This window comes from Notothenia rossii (genome assembly GCF_949606895.1).
Source record: "Notothenia rossii genome assembly, chromosome: 6".
Lineage (NCBI taxonomy): Eukaryota > Metazoa > Chordata > Actinopteri > Perciformes > Nototheniidae > Notothenia > Notothenia rossii.
The window spans coordinates 17,801,974-17,815,475 of NC_136909.1; the positions used below are offsets into that span (position 1 = coordinate 17,801,974).

General features: G+C 40.7%; 1 protein-coding gene across 3 annotated transcripts; it reads right to left on the reverse strand.

Moving 5' to 3' along the window:
- Positions 1-1,472: 1,472 nt before the first annotated feature.
- syn1 (synapsin I) lies at positions 1,473-11,539 on the reverse strand. Of its 3 annotated transcripts, none has more exons than XM_079690513.1 (14): positions 11,304-11,539; positions 10,527-10,909; positions 9,469-9,526; positions 8,801-8,892; positions 8,497-8,653; positions 7,902-7,991; positions 7,336-7,398; positions 7,108-7,250; positions 6,947-7,021; positions 6,749-6,851; positions 6,522-6,659; positions 6,104-6,173; positions 5,525-5,969; positions 1,473-4,479 (listed from the first exon to the last, which is right to left on the reverse strand). In XM_079690513.1, the coding sequence occupies exons 2-14, from the start codon at positions 10,895-10,897 to the stop codon at positions 4,344-4,346; spliced, it is 1,941 nt and encodes a 646-aa protein (XP_079546639.1). In that variant the 5' UTR covers positions 10,898-10,909; positions 11,304-11,539; the 3' UTR covers positions 1,473-4,343. The 3 variants fall into 3 exon arrangements, with proteins under 3 accessions (XP_079546639.1, XP_079546640.1, XP_079546638.1); XM_079690514.1 differs by having other exon boundaries at positions 1,473-4,441; positions 10,527-11,035; XM_079690512.1 differs by having other exon boundaries at positions 10,527-11,035.
- Positions 11,540-13,502: the final 1,963 nt, after the last annotated feature.

Genomic DNA, 13,502 nt, shown 5'->3' on the forward strand with positions numbered 1-13,502 from the left:
ATCTGTCATATAATAATCAAAGCCCTGAAGGAAATAAAGCAATTTAACAGCAATTGGAACACAAGAACCACACATCCAAAGGTATTTTACTGGGAAATATAGAGAGAATGAAACATCCATATAAATGATGTAGAACAGATATAAACACAAAGCAAATAAAAACAATTAACAGTCACTATTCATAAAATACAGTATATCCAAAAAATATATTGATGAAGTGACGCTGCAGAACATCATGTGAGTCAATGGGCAAGTCTGTTTAGGAAACACATGATGTACAGAACTTCTTTGTGTGTATAGCACAGATGTAGTTGTTGCAGTTGCTGCATGTAGTCTGTGTCTTGGAGTCCTTTGAGGGTCCACAGACCTCACAGCTGGCTGTGGGGGTCTTCCAGAAGCTGACTGTGGGTCTTCTTGCGGCTGGCTCTGAGTCAAGTTCATCTTCCAATTTGCTGTCAAATTCTGGTTCTTCTAATGCATTCCATTCACTCTCATCCATTATTAGCTCCAAGGCTCTCTGAGCAGAATATATTTTGGCCATTTTGTTGGTAGATAATTGTAGTTCTACACTACACTGTAATGTGAGGTTACTGTATGTCTCTGTTTAGTCCCTCCTCCGGCGTGCAGGTGCGAGGGGGACAGTGCGAGAAAATGTAAAATGTTTATACATTTCTGGAAGATCTAAAATGTTTATAATGTTCTAGGATAGTTTTGTGTACACACTGCAAAGGGTAAAGATCAAGGGAAAACAGGATCAAACAGCTTCTCTATGCATACAATTGTGTGTGTCTTTAGTTTGTGTGTTTCTGTGTGTTTTTCTCTGTCTGTCTGTCATGGTATTGTATCCGGGTCAGATTGACCCGAACCTCTTATGAAGGACATAAATGCGGGTGGGCATTTTCCATTAAGTGGAAAAAAAAAAAAATTCCACATGTCCTTCACAATAAATAAGCCCCGGCCATTGAGTTTCAGGTTGAACAAAAATATCCTTATATTTTTTTTTATTAATTGAAAATAGAAATCGGGTCAATTTGACCCGAACACCACACAAGGGTTAAATAAGTTGGTTGTGTGACGGTTAGCAGGGCACACTCTGAGGCCAGTTACATTTTTAAAATCCTTTTCCTGATGTGATGTCAGGTAAAGACTTTTCATATGTATTAAAACAACACAATGTATTTAATACGAGGAGAACAAAACGATACAGAAATACAGCTAATGCACATAAAGTTACAACAATGTTATGCACTTCACCCAGGCATGGCACTTTAAGCCTTGAGCTTTGGCATGACTGTGTGTGTAGAATCACTTGGGAATTACTTTGGAGAGAACTTTGGGATTTTAGCCTTTGCAGACGATTTACTTGCACCAAAACCTATATAACACACTACAGGGAAACCCTAAAAAGCATAAAAGGGCCTCTTTAAGTTAACTTGAACCCAGTGTTACTATTCAGAAAACAAACAAAACGGTGATTGTTGTTCATAGACTTTATTAGACATGTGTGTTTTAATAACATATTCATTTTCACATAATATAGCTACATTGCATATAACATCAATTTTTTGTAACATTTAATTCAATATTCCACCATGATTTACATTTTGCAGTATCTGATTTTTAAAATCACAAAAAAACTCAGATTTTTTATTCTTGCACTTACATTGATGATGTACAATTTGAAATCCGGCAGGCACGACTTCCACTCATATTTTTAAGGGTTTTATCTTTTCACAATGATTATACAATGCATTTAGAAAACAATAAAACTAGCAGTAAAAAGAATGAAAAGAATGTACATTCACAGTCAGATACATCCACCATAAACATTGTAAACTTTAAAAGGAATATGATCAAATAAATAAATAAAATGACTTCTTTGCATTGCTGTCAGAGCTCATCCTGTATGTCTCAGGAAACGAAACAGCAAATGGTATGACTTTATATGGCCAACAGGCCTCTGAGTGCCAGTATGACATTTTTCAAAGTTAACCATCCATGCTGATTGTGAAGGCTCGTTTTCATAAATTACATACTCAGTGTAACAATCACACAAAGCTGCTATTACTGATTTTCTTGGCATAAGGCTGTGCCACAATAAATCCGACATGTCATGTACTGACACTGAGTCACTGTAGAGTTTAAAAATGGAGCCCTGAATCACTACTGCATAAACTTACAAGCTCAAGACAGTCCCCAGATAGAAAAAAACACAAAGAACACATATATCAACCAGCACAAATAGCAGCAGGGGGTAGAGGAGACAATCTGCGTCACTCAGGGCTCTGTACAACACAACTATTTGGCTTGACCAGTTACAGAACGACATTCATACATATATGCACCATTGAGCACAAGGGGTCACTGTGGCTACACGAAACACCGGCAGCATGGAGAATCTACATGGGAACCAGGACTTTCTTTTTGGCTATTGGGTCTTCTCTAAAAAGCATGATATTGCCATACTACGTCGACATTCAAATGCAAAAAACACTCCTTCTGGAAGACATGTGTAGTGCCTGGAAACAGAATCCTTTTTCAGAAGTCAGAGTGAGAGAGGGCTTGCAGGAAGTACTTATTCTACTGCAGGGGGCCCACCCAGACGTGACACCCCTATACTTTGACATGATTTCTTTATTGTATAAACTCTTCTCACAGACTGAAATCGCAAGGTGTATTTTGAAGCAGAAAGTCTGTTGCACTGCATGATGCATACTCAGGTTTGGAGTTACTTAAGTGCAAACATCATTGCATTGACTAGCTGCTAAATGAAACCTGACATCATCCACTCACTATCTGTACATCCACTAAATTCATAGCTGATCTACAGTCAGAAGTTCCATTACATTGCTTATTAAGGGAATAGGAAATTAAACAGTCTATAAATACTCACTAAGACTTTTCAATACACTAACTGTACCTGAACAGTTGTAAACCCTGCATATTTGTGTCCTACTTTACTGCACAGCAACCCCCTGGGGTGGGACCACCAAGTTGTTACTTTGTCAAGTGGCAGATGAATAAACCTGAAAAATATAGACTCCATACATCAGTCATTGTCAATGTATTCAAGTATCATTTTGCATTATACTCTGTGTGCAAATGCATCTAAAATAATAGAAAGAAATTCTACCTCATTGAAATGCATGCTTTCCTTTCAATATTAGCTAACAGCCACAATACAACTGTAATGGAAGACCCTCACCCACAAACAAGCATCACATTCAATGGACATCCCTGAAGCAACTGCATCTGATCTGACGTTCTTGTCTTTGTAAGGCATGCTTTTCAAGGAGCTGAAAACGGGGAAAAAGTGGCAGCAACAACATACTCACAACACCTACTAGGTTACTTTTTACAAACTAATTCAACTACATGTTACGACACAGTTACAAGCACCAAGCGGTTGGAAAATGCGACCATTGCCTCCTATTGACATGCAGCTAAGACAAACAGATCTAGCATTAGCTAACACTGGACATCCTATGTGTGCAGCTGTGCCGAGTTAGGGACTGTACAAAAAGGATAAGAGGTGGAAAGGGAAAGTTAAGGGGAAGGAATATTGTAACTTTTGTATTTTTAAAAGGGAGGGGTCTTTTTTTAATATCTAACCCTATCTTTTTATTTTGTATCATATTTTGGTTTGTGCAATGAGTTGTATAAAAATAGATAAAATAGTAAATCATAATGATGGTTTTCTTGTGTGCCATGGAAGTGCATTTTGTGATATGCACAGTATGTAACAATAGTTTATTTGCAAGCTCAATTAAAATAATAGAGAGCCGCTATATTTTTTATAATTTGTTATTCTTGACATAAATATATTACTTTTTGATATTGAAAATTGCTTCTTTATAAAAAGAATATTAGATTCAGCACACCTCCCGCCCCCAATCATTTTCATACAGTCCCTTAATTCAATTGGTTGGTCGGCTAATCAGCCAAACTTTAAACATGTAGATCACAATGACTTTACGGCACCAACAAACAAGTGGGAGAAGTACTCTGTTGTTTTGTTTCTTATTTTGTCTGTTCATGCATATACAGGCTTTTTTTTTTGTGTATCGTTTGTGTGACACAAAAAGTAGATGACTTACTTAAGCTTGAGGCAAGGCAAGGAATGTTTCAGATATCAGTGCCTACAATTACTGTGTATTCTACTTTTTGTTCATTTTCAAAGGTGGTAACTGTTTAGGCAGTGTGTACATTTTCATATCAGGGTTAATGCACATGAATTGGAGACGGCATCCTGTTGGTCCTTGTTCGTTGGGGGGAATTTGTCCTTAAGTTTTCCTGTCCATCTTTCTGTCAGTAGGAGGAGAGGAAGGGGGGGCTTTGCCATCTCAGTCTGAGAAGAGACTGGCAAAAGATTTGCGTAGATTGCGTATGGTTTCAGCCTTCACTTCGTCCTGGCTAAGGTTGGCTCGTGGCACTGGGATTTCTGGAATGTTGAAGGTATTGGTAAGAGACTGGGACTTGCTATAAAGAGAGGAAATGGCAATAGAGGAGAGGAAGAGGCTATTAAAGTCATGCAGCAACCCATGGAATGAACCGACTGGAGCAAGGCAAAACAGAGAGAGATGAAGCAGTGAAAAAACCTCGGGAAAGAAGATAAAAGCGCATTCAGTTCCTTCCCTATGTTCATTCTGTATTCAGTATAAGTCATTTGTCCATGAAAGCCATCAGCCTGGGAAGGTAGGAGCAATGATACAGATTACTGTGCAGCGAAAAGTCTCTGAATACATTCAACGAATACAGATACAAAATATAAGTGTTAAGATTTGGTAGCTGAGATCTAAATGAGTTGTATAAGCTGTGGGTAGTTGTAAAGTCTGTTTTTGAGTTCAGTTTATACTGTTTATTCTCATGTGTAACGGATTGGTTCAAATGGATTTACATTATATGACAATAATAATCTATGTGTTAATTGTTTTTCAAGAATTTGTAAGATCAAAATGGCAAATTAGATTTTTCAGTGTCAGAAGATATTGCTTTATACTATATAACAGCATGTCAACTTAAGACGAGTGTCAATATAGAACGATTTATAAAAGATCTTCGAAAATCTGAAACAAAATACAAATTTGAATAATTCAGAGCTTTACGCTTTATTAAGAGTTGTTAACCTTCTTCTATCCATGTTTGCTTCAAAGCCAAAACTACATTTAAAAGTAGGAATTAGCGGATTTGTTCACCTGTGTCCTTCACACAATTGGATAGTGATGTTTGTGATACATTCATGTGAACAACTCCAAGCCTGCAGCTCATTGTTGGCTAAATGTATCACAATCTCTGGAGACAATCTGAAATGTTATGTTTTGTGAAAATGCTGCTGAAGGACTGAACATGTAACAATCAATAACTCATGCACATCCAAGAAGATTGTTGGTCAATAAAGAGAATGAAAGGATTTCCCATGTGGCATGCATATCTCAATGCAGGCAAAAGTAAGAAAGGATCAGCTGCAAGGTTCACTTTATGAGAAGTGAGAGGAAACAATGATGTATCTTACGCAGATACTCACTTTAGCTGTGGAGAGCCGCCCATAGCCGGGTTGTCCTGACTGGGCTTCTGTGGGGGCTGAGGCTTCTGCTGCATCGGGGGTCTCCCTCCTGGGCCCCCTTGGCCTTGGGCAGCAGGTCGGGGCTGCTGAGTGGTGGTTCCTCCAGGACGGCCCTGCTGGCCAGGAGCCCTCTGCTGCTGTGCACTCCCCTGTGACTGCTGCCTGGGGGGGTGGGCGGGCCGCTGCTGACCGGCTGGAGGTTTCTGGGGGAGGGACTGTTGCCTCTGAGCTTGAGGGGAACCTCCCTGGCTTCGCTGCGGAGCCCCCTGACCTGGGGGCCGGGGCTGGGCTGCAGGTCCCTGGTTAGCCTTGGCCCCGGGGTCACTGGTGGGCTGCTGTGCCGGTGCAGGAGGTTGGCCTTGAGGCTGGGGGCGCTGCTGAGATGGAGGACTTTGCTGTGGACCGCCTACAGAAGAAAATTAAAAGGCTGTGATCATATTCAAAAGCGTTCCTAATATCCCTTCCTGGACTAGGAAGTACAAAGAGTTTATTTCTAAACAAGAAAAACATGGTTTTATTTCATTTGGATCAAGTTCTTACCCTGGGGTGGGGGGCGCTGTTGAGTCTGTGGTACTATGGGCTGGGAGACAGGCTGAGGAGACACTGCTTTCTACAAAACACACAGAAGACAACAGGGCAGAGAGTTCATGTAAATCAACTGAGAAAAGTACGAAAACAGGATATCTATAAAAAATATGATGCAAGAAATGTTTTGAAATGATCAGTGCTTGTCGCGTTGCTATTCATTTTTATGTAGACTTTTGGTAATCATTTGTATTTCTACGCTGATGACACTTAACTATATGTACCTAAATAATAAGCCTGACATCTATCCTGGAGACAATTTAAATATATTTTAGCTCAATCAATGCACCTGAATGCAAATGATAGTAAGACTATGCACTTATTGGTATATACACATCAGACCTGACATAAAATAAACAAAGTGTTTGAGCACCTGTGCTGGCTGGCCGGCTGTGGAAGAGCTTGAAGAGCGTGGAAGAGCCTGGGTCATCTTAGAAATCACCAGTTCGACAATCTGAACACGATCCTCGTCCTGCTGGTCCCCAATCAGTGGCATTGAGCAGTCATCGACCTAGAAAAATCCATATATGATGGATTCAATTGATTTCCCATATGATCAGAGACAAATATTCCCTTTGGTGTCGTTACACTGCCTTTTACCTCTATGATGTAGTCCTTGCCATCTTTACCATGCAGCGCCTCCACAGCACAGATATCCAATCCTCCAAAGATGTCGGCGCAGGAGTCCACCCACAATCTGTACCTGTAAAAATGTTTGAATATTAGTGTATATATTAGTATACAGTGACAAAATATAAGATTCACTTGCATTACAACCTTTGGATTTTAAGCTCTTACTTGTCTGACATGGCCACCTGCTCGAGCATAGATGAGCCAGTGTTGGTTTTCCAGTTCCCAGAAATTGATGTTCTCCTGTTGAATTTTAATATATATATTATTACATTTATTATAAAGATATAACACTGTGTTTAGCTCTTTGGTAGTAGTCTGAAACTCACATGTAGGCTCTGTAATTGGTGCCAATCTTCTGGATGCGGACATCATACTTTGCATCAATGAAGGGCTCAGATGTGGCATAAGTCTTGGTCAGTGCCACAACACTGGCAATATCTTGAAAATCATATTGATTGTCCACTTTCACCTAGAAATATAAATATACTAGCATACATTTCTCCAAGACATTTGTGTTCACATTGAATTAAAACATGTGAGTCCTTTGGTACTACCTTTCCCATTCCTGAGTGAGCATGGCCCATCTTGACCACCACAGGGAAGCAAGGGGAGGTAATCTGTCAAAAAAACATCATCACATTCTCAGATTTCTCCTTATGTACCTTCATAAAGATCTTTAATTATTTAAAAAACGTTTTTCTATGCATTTCCGTCAAACCGAAGTGACACACAGCACCTCTCCTCTATTTCTGCATTAGATTCTGATTCATATTGATGACTTGAAAGCCAGTCCAGTGTTGTCAGCCTGTGACTGCAGGGGTGGAGATAATGGCTCTGCAGCAACAGACTCAGTGTTACTGGGCTGTCACTGACTTGGCAGAGGGAAAATCTCTGCCTCAATTCGAAACAGAAAAAACAAGACACTCAAGAAAATGAGATAGGTCTCGGTTTGCAAGATGAGACAGAATATTGACGTGGAAGTTAATTACTTTCCCAACATGTGACCCGTGAAGAGGGGTGACCGTGTGTCCCTTTAATGGTTTAACATTAAGATAAACTCATCAGCACAAGTGGGAAGGGGGAGAAGAGAGAGAAGGAGAGCAGATGGCAAAAAGCTCACCATTTCCTTGTGGTTTGGATAGTAAACCTGCTCTATCAGAGGGAACTCTTCCTGGCCCAGTTGCTTGTGGAGTCTAGACATCTGGGCAAACTAAAATGAACACAAGTGTTAACCATGCAGCATTTGTAAACCAAGTGTTAATATGTCATGCAGCTGAACTTAAAGGTGGGGTTGGTAAGTTTGAGAAACCAGCTCGAGATTCACTTTTTGTTATATTCCATGGAATGCTCTTAACATCCCGATAACAATGAATATCTGAAGTGCTTTGACAAAAAAATCCATTAAAAAAATTCATCTGTGGAAGCTGTAGTCCTGTAAAAAGCACGACCAATCATTTTAGCCGGCCCGGCTAAAGTAACTGGATGGCCTACCTGCCTGTCAGCCTTCCATCTGTGCACAAACTTATCTCGTGCCCTCATTGGTCATGTGTGCGTTCCTGTGTGTTGGAGGAGGGGCTCTGTAAGGAAGTGGCAGATTTTTTACGGCTGTGTATTTTCAAATTCTAGCGCACTCGAGCTGGTTTCTCCAAAATTACTTACCCCACCTTTAATGTGCAATATTGTTTCCATTAGCAAATTAATGAATTGATACTTACCACCCATGGCTTGTCGCAGAAATTGTAGAGAGAGTGCAAGGAGTTAACACTTGGAAGTCCAGCATACTGCAGTCCAATAACTATGTTCCTGTGGTCCCCATTCTTGTCCATGCTGAAGGCGTGCTGTCTGATCAGCACAAAGTCTGGCTTCAAGGATCTAGGAGAGAGGACATTAGCAAAATATTAAACTGCATTGCCAGACAAACTGGGCAGTTATTAGGAAGTTTAATTGAGGGTATAGTTATAGATTTATACAAAATGTGCAGCACACATGGGAGTATAAACTATTCAGCAGAGTACTTACTTAGTAAACTTATGCCCATTCCTAATGGCATCAATGTCCACCCTGTAGGCGCCTGTGGAATTGACCACCAGGCTGATTTCAGAGAATTCTGCCTAAAAGGACGATGTGAAGGTTTATTCAACACAATACAAAACAATGTGAAATAGAAATAACAGCAGTGAATTACCCCCTACTCTACCTAAGCCAGGTTATACAGGGAACAATTATAGGATTGCAAGCGTTATCAAAAGTATATTCTTCCTTTTAAGAACCAACAAGGGAAATAATGGAAATGTCGACTCAGCTTGAGGTAGATTAACAAAAAAGGTAAGAGAGGAACTCGCAAGGAAAAGATCTAAAAACGATAAGGTTTTAACGGGTCCTATAAAAATGACAATGCATTTATCTTCAGATAAAAATGTACCTATTAGTCCAATTGCTAGGTCTTGACATAAAAGTTGTGGTTATTTATTTTTAAAAACACAATCTATTTATTCCTTATGAAAAATAATGTAACATCCCTCCTACTGAAGTTCACACTTTGTTCCCAAGGCTCAGTAAATAGGGGCTTGTTTATTTATAATAATCTATTCTGGACTGTATCTAGAAATCTCCCTGTCCTCCTAGTAAGATATACAAGATGTAGTCAAACACAGAACAAAGCAAATATTTACATGTGTAAAACGTACCTGTTCAACCTTGATGTCAAATTCACCATGAACCTTTCTTCCTCTGAAGACCTTCACCCTGCATGAAAAATAAGAATTTGAATCCACCTGTTGTATCCAGACACAAAACATGAATTTGATTTAACAATTACTCCTGTACTCGACAGCTGGCATTTCTTCCAGTATGAGCAGAACATTACAGAAGTCACTGGAACAAAACGCAATTTTTTCACAGCTGCTGGTGGTGGTATGCTGCATTCTGTCATTAGGCCTACTGTAGCTGGTGGCAATGCATCAGGTGAGGATGTTTCACAGTCTTTTGCAGGCACCATGCAACATAAACAAAAATGTAAAGCCATATCACGCAGTATAAGTGTTGTTATTTTACATGCCCGGGGCATAGCATATAAGAATTGGACTTAAGGATACTGGCCCTTCACTTTCTCATGAATTATAAATGTCCACATAATGTCTATTGTAACCGAGGTAAAAGAGCTGCAGAGCCTCTGTACTGTGAGATAGAAGGGATTTGATGTAATAATCTGCATCGTTTATTCTCACTAGGGTGTGATGCTGGGACAAGAGTGCAATGTTTTATCACCAAAGCTTGGTGCACAAAGCTCCAATAGGCATGCATAATACCGGAGAGGAGGCTTGACTAACCTGATGCATGCACAGTTTGCTCTTACATACATCCACTTTACTTGAACATATCATCATGGTAACACTGGCCCATACCAAGAGTGTTGGCCTTACATTAAGCATGTCTATTGTAAAATGCAAGATTGTTTCGACATGAGCAATAGGTGTTCAAATACAAATGGCTTCTCTACTGTCGGTTGGTTACGCTTTTGCAGTGCCACTACCAAACACATGCAAGGTGTTTCAGCGGTTGTAACATGTGATCAAGCTGACAGCACCGGTTGAATCATATAATAATAATAATGGATTACATTTTTATTTTTTTATTTAGAGCGCTATATATGACCTTCTGGATGTTAGGCCACTGCAACCCAAGGTCTAACACAGGTGTGTGTGTCTGGACGGGGCACCGCGCTGGTTATGCGCACTGCTCTTACCAGTCGGTCTGCTGGTCATCGATAACCAGGAGGACCTTTGCGCTGCTGGAGACCCCTGCCCGGTCCGCAGCCTCGGATAAGGTCGCAGCCGCAGCAGCGGTGGTCTGTTTGACAGCATTGGATATGGATGAGAAGAAGCTCGAGCCTCCACTTGCAGTCTGGGGTTGGGTCTGGGGGGGCTGCTGCTGGGGCTGGGGTTGGGGAGTGGTTTGGGTCTCGGGCTGGCTGGTGGACTGGCGCCTCTCTGTCGGCCCGGGCGACACTGCGGGGTTTTCCTGCGGCGCGTCGGGGCGTTGGAGATCCGTCATATAGCCATTAGGCAGGTTGGACATAAAATTGCTGTCCGAGAGTCGCCGACGCAGGAAGTTCATGATGGAGACTTTCTAAAATAACGGGGAAAACGTCACCAAATATCCTCCCAACTGGATGCGACTTGCAACTTAGTGATCAGTGATAAAAAAAGGAATGACTAGGCTACTTTTCCATCTAGCGACGAGGACCAACGTTACCTAAAGAGAAACAAGTTGTGTGTTGGTGCACATTTTTTACATCACATTACCGTAGTAAGGAATCGTGACTGTGTAGCTTAAGGAATTAGCCAAGGTAGAGCAATCACACAGCCTCAAGAATAAATAAAGATGCATGTATGCCTGACTTGATGAAAATAAAACATTAGCACATGTAGCGTATATCAAATGGATTGTGTTAATAAAGCCACGGATCACTGTAGTAGGCTAATCAGTAGTTACAGTCATAACAAGGCAGGATGAAGCCTACCTGGGAGTATGTCCTTATCCGCCCCAAGGATGAGCTGATGAAGCTTTCTTTTTTATCTCAGAGGGAAGGCTACATACAGGTTACTCTCATGCCCTCTTTGCAGTCGGTATTGAACCTGTGAAATATAAGCTAGAGCCCTCTCAGCATCACTCCTGTCCTTCTTTAACCTCAAATCCTAGTTTTTTCCGTCTGCCCTGCGTCACTCCCAATAATCATATGGAAAGGAGGCTGCGAGGCTGCACGAGAGTGAAGTTAGGCAGTGTGCAATACTCGACTTCTGGTTGATGATTTCAAAATAAAAGCATGTTAGCTATGTTTTTGTTAAAATGTTACCTAACAGGATTTACAGCATGAGGTGAGGAACGGGTACCTGTACCAAAACATTAGGCGCGTTCACACCGGAGTACTTTTCCCCGTACTTTTCCCGTTTAGTTCCTTTAGCACCCCTTGCGTTCACACCATGGTTCACACCAAAAAGAGTACAGTGCCACGCCCCGTAAAATTCTGAAAAGTTTTTTTAAGCCGCCATTGTATTTGCTTGCATTAGTATTATTAACATTAGCCCCGCACACCAACGGAGAGAGAATAACTTATGGCAACACAAAAAAAAACATGGGAGCGGTGGAGTGATGAGGAGGTGTTGGCGTTCTGGCGATTTACTCGGCCCGGGCGAAAAGCCCCGACGGGGCGGGGCACACCAATCTGAGTAGGGCGTGTCGACGCTCATCATCGGCCTGACGCCCACCGACGCCAATAATCGGCCTGGTGTATCCGTGACTTTACGTTTTCCGGTTTCCCTTTTTCAAAGACGATTACACCCCTGCTGTTAAGAAGAGTTATTCAGTCTTACGCAGGCGCAGAGCACACGATAGATAGCTATGGTTGTTATTAGACTGTTGGACTTTGTGCTGTCAATTGTTTTAAGTCTCAAGTCTTATGTCGAAAGGAATATTGTTAAACTTCCTGTACTGTTAAGCCTGTATCTGTCTGACTTGACTCCACTCTGTGTCGGGATATGATGGGGGTGTAGATGAGAAGAGTGTGTCTGGGGCGTCGCTATCTGTTTGACATGAGCATGCTGTTGACTCCAGGGGGGGCTTATGAGAGTTGATGTGATATTGCATCCTGTTGCTTTCAATAATGCATCATTTGAACACTTACTGTTTGGCTTTCCGGCCGCTGACACAGCATGGTTCTTTTGATATCAGTCGATACAGATTGCGAGAGAGAAGCGCCATCTGTTGGTGACACCAGAGTCAGTGATCAACACTCAGCCCCAGGGAGTCCCACCAGGCCTCTGCTATGGAAACTGCACTGAGGTGAATGACCCCTATTCCTCCCACAAGACTTTCTTCTTGTGGCCAAACTCCTTACACAGCTACACATAGCTCAGGGCACTAACCTAATTTCATCTGATAAATACCTAGCAGAAAAAGGTATAACCTGTTTGTAGTGGCCAAAATCATATATACATAATTAACTTAAAATAACACAGCTGCTGAGGCACCAGTTAGCAAATCTTACGCAGGGCAATGATCCAGGTCCAGACAAGAATCTCCGTTTGTGCATGTATTATATGATCCAATATCATTAACATAGAACAATGAACAGGTTTTCTATGTTTCGTTACTTGAGCCTTTCCGGCTTTCCTTTCTTCTGGCTTGAAATACCCTGGTAAAAAAACTAGTGCTCTACTCCCACCACCACCTGTCTCCAATATATATATATATATATAATTTAACAACAATAACTAAGAATACATTTACTATAAATAATAATAGTACAAAAATAAATGTTTAACTATTAAATAATATAAAGCTATATATATATAGCTCCAACATTGTTATTCTAGCTAGCTGATTAAACTCCATACTTTGGTGCAGGACGTTTTGGACAATGGAGTTTAAAATGTGCTGCTTAATTAACTTTTATTCATTTAAATATGTGTTGATAAGACAATTGTTTATTTGGGACTGTTGATCAAACTGATCTGTTTATTATTCAATCAATTAAGTGATTTTCTATGATAGATGGAGCCTACATCTTTTAATATTTAGTACAAAGTGGCTGCCATTTCAGCAATAGATTTGTTATTATTTTGAATATAAAGAAAGTAATTGGAACACCTCACTCAAATAGAAATAAACATATCTTTCAGGCAAAGTGTAATACATGTTTATGCGGTTAATATTTGGTTTG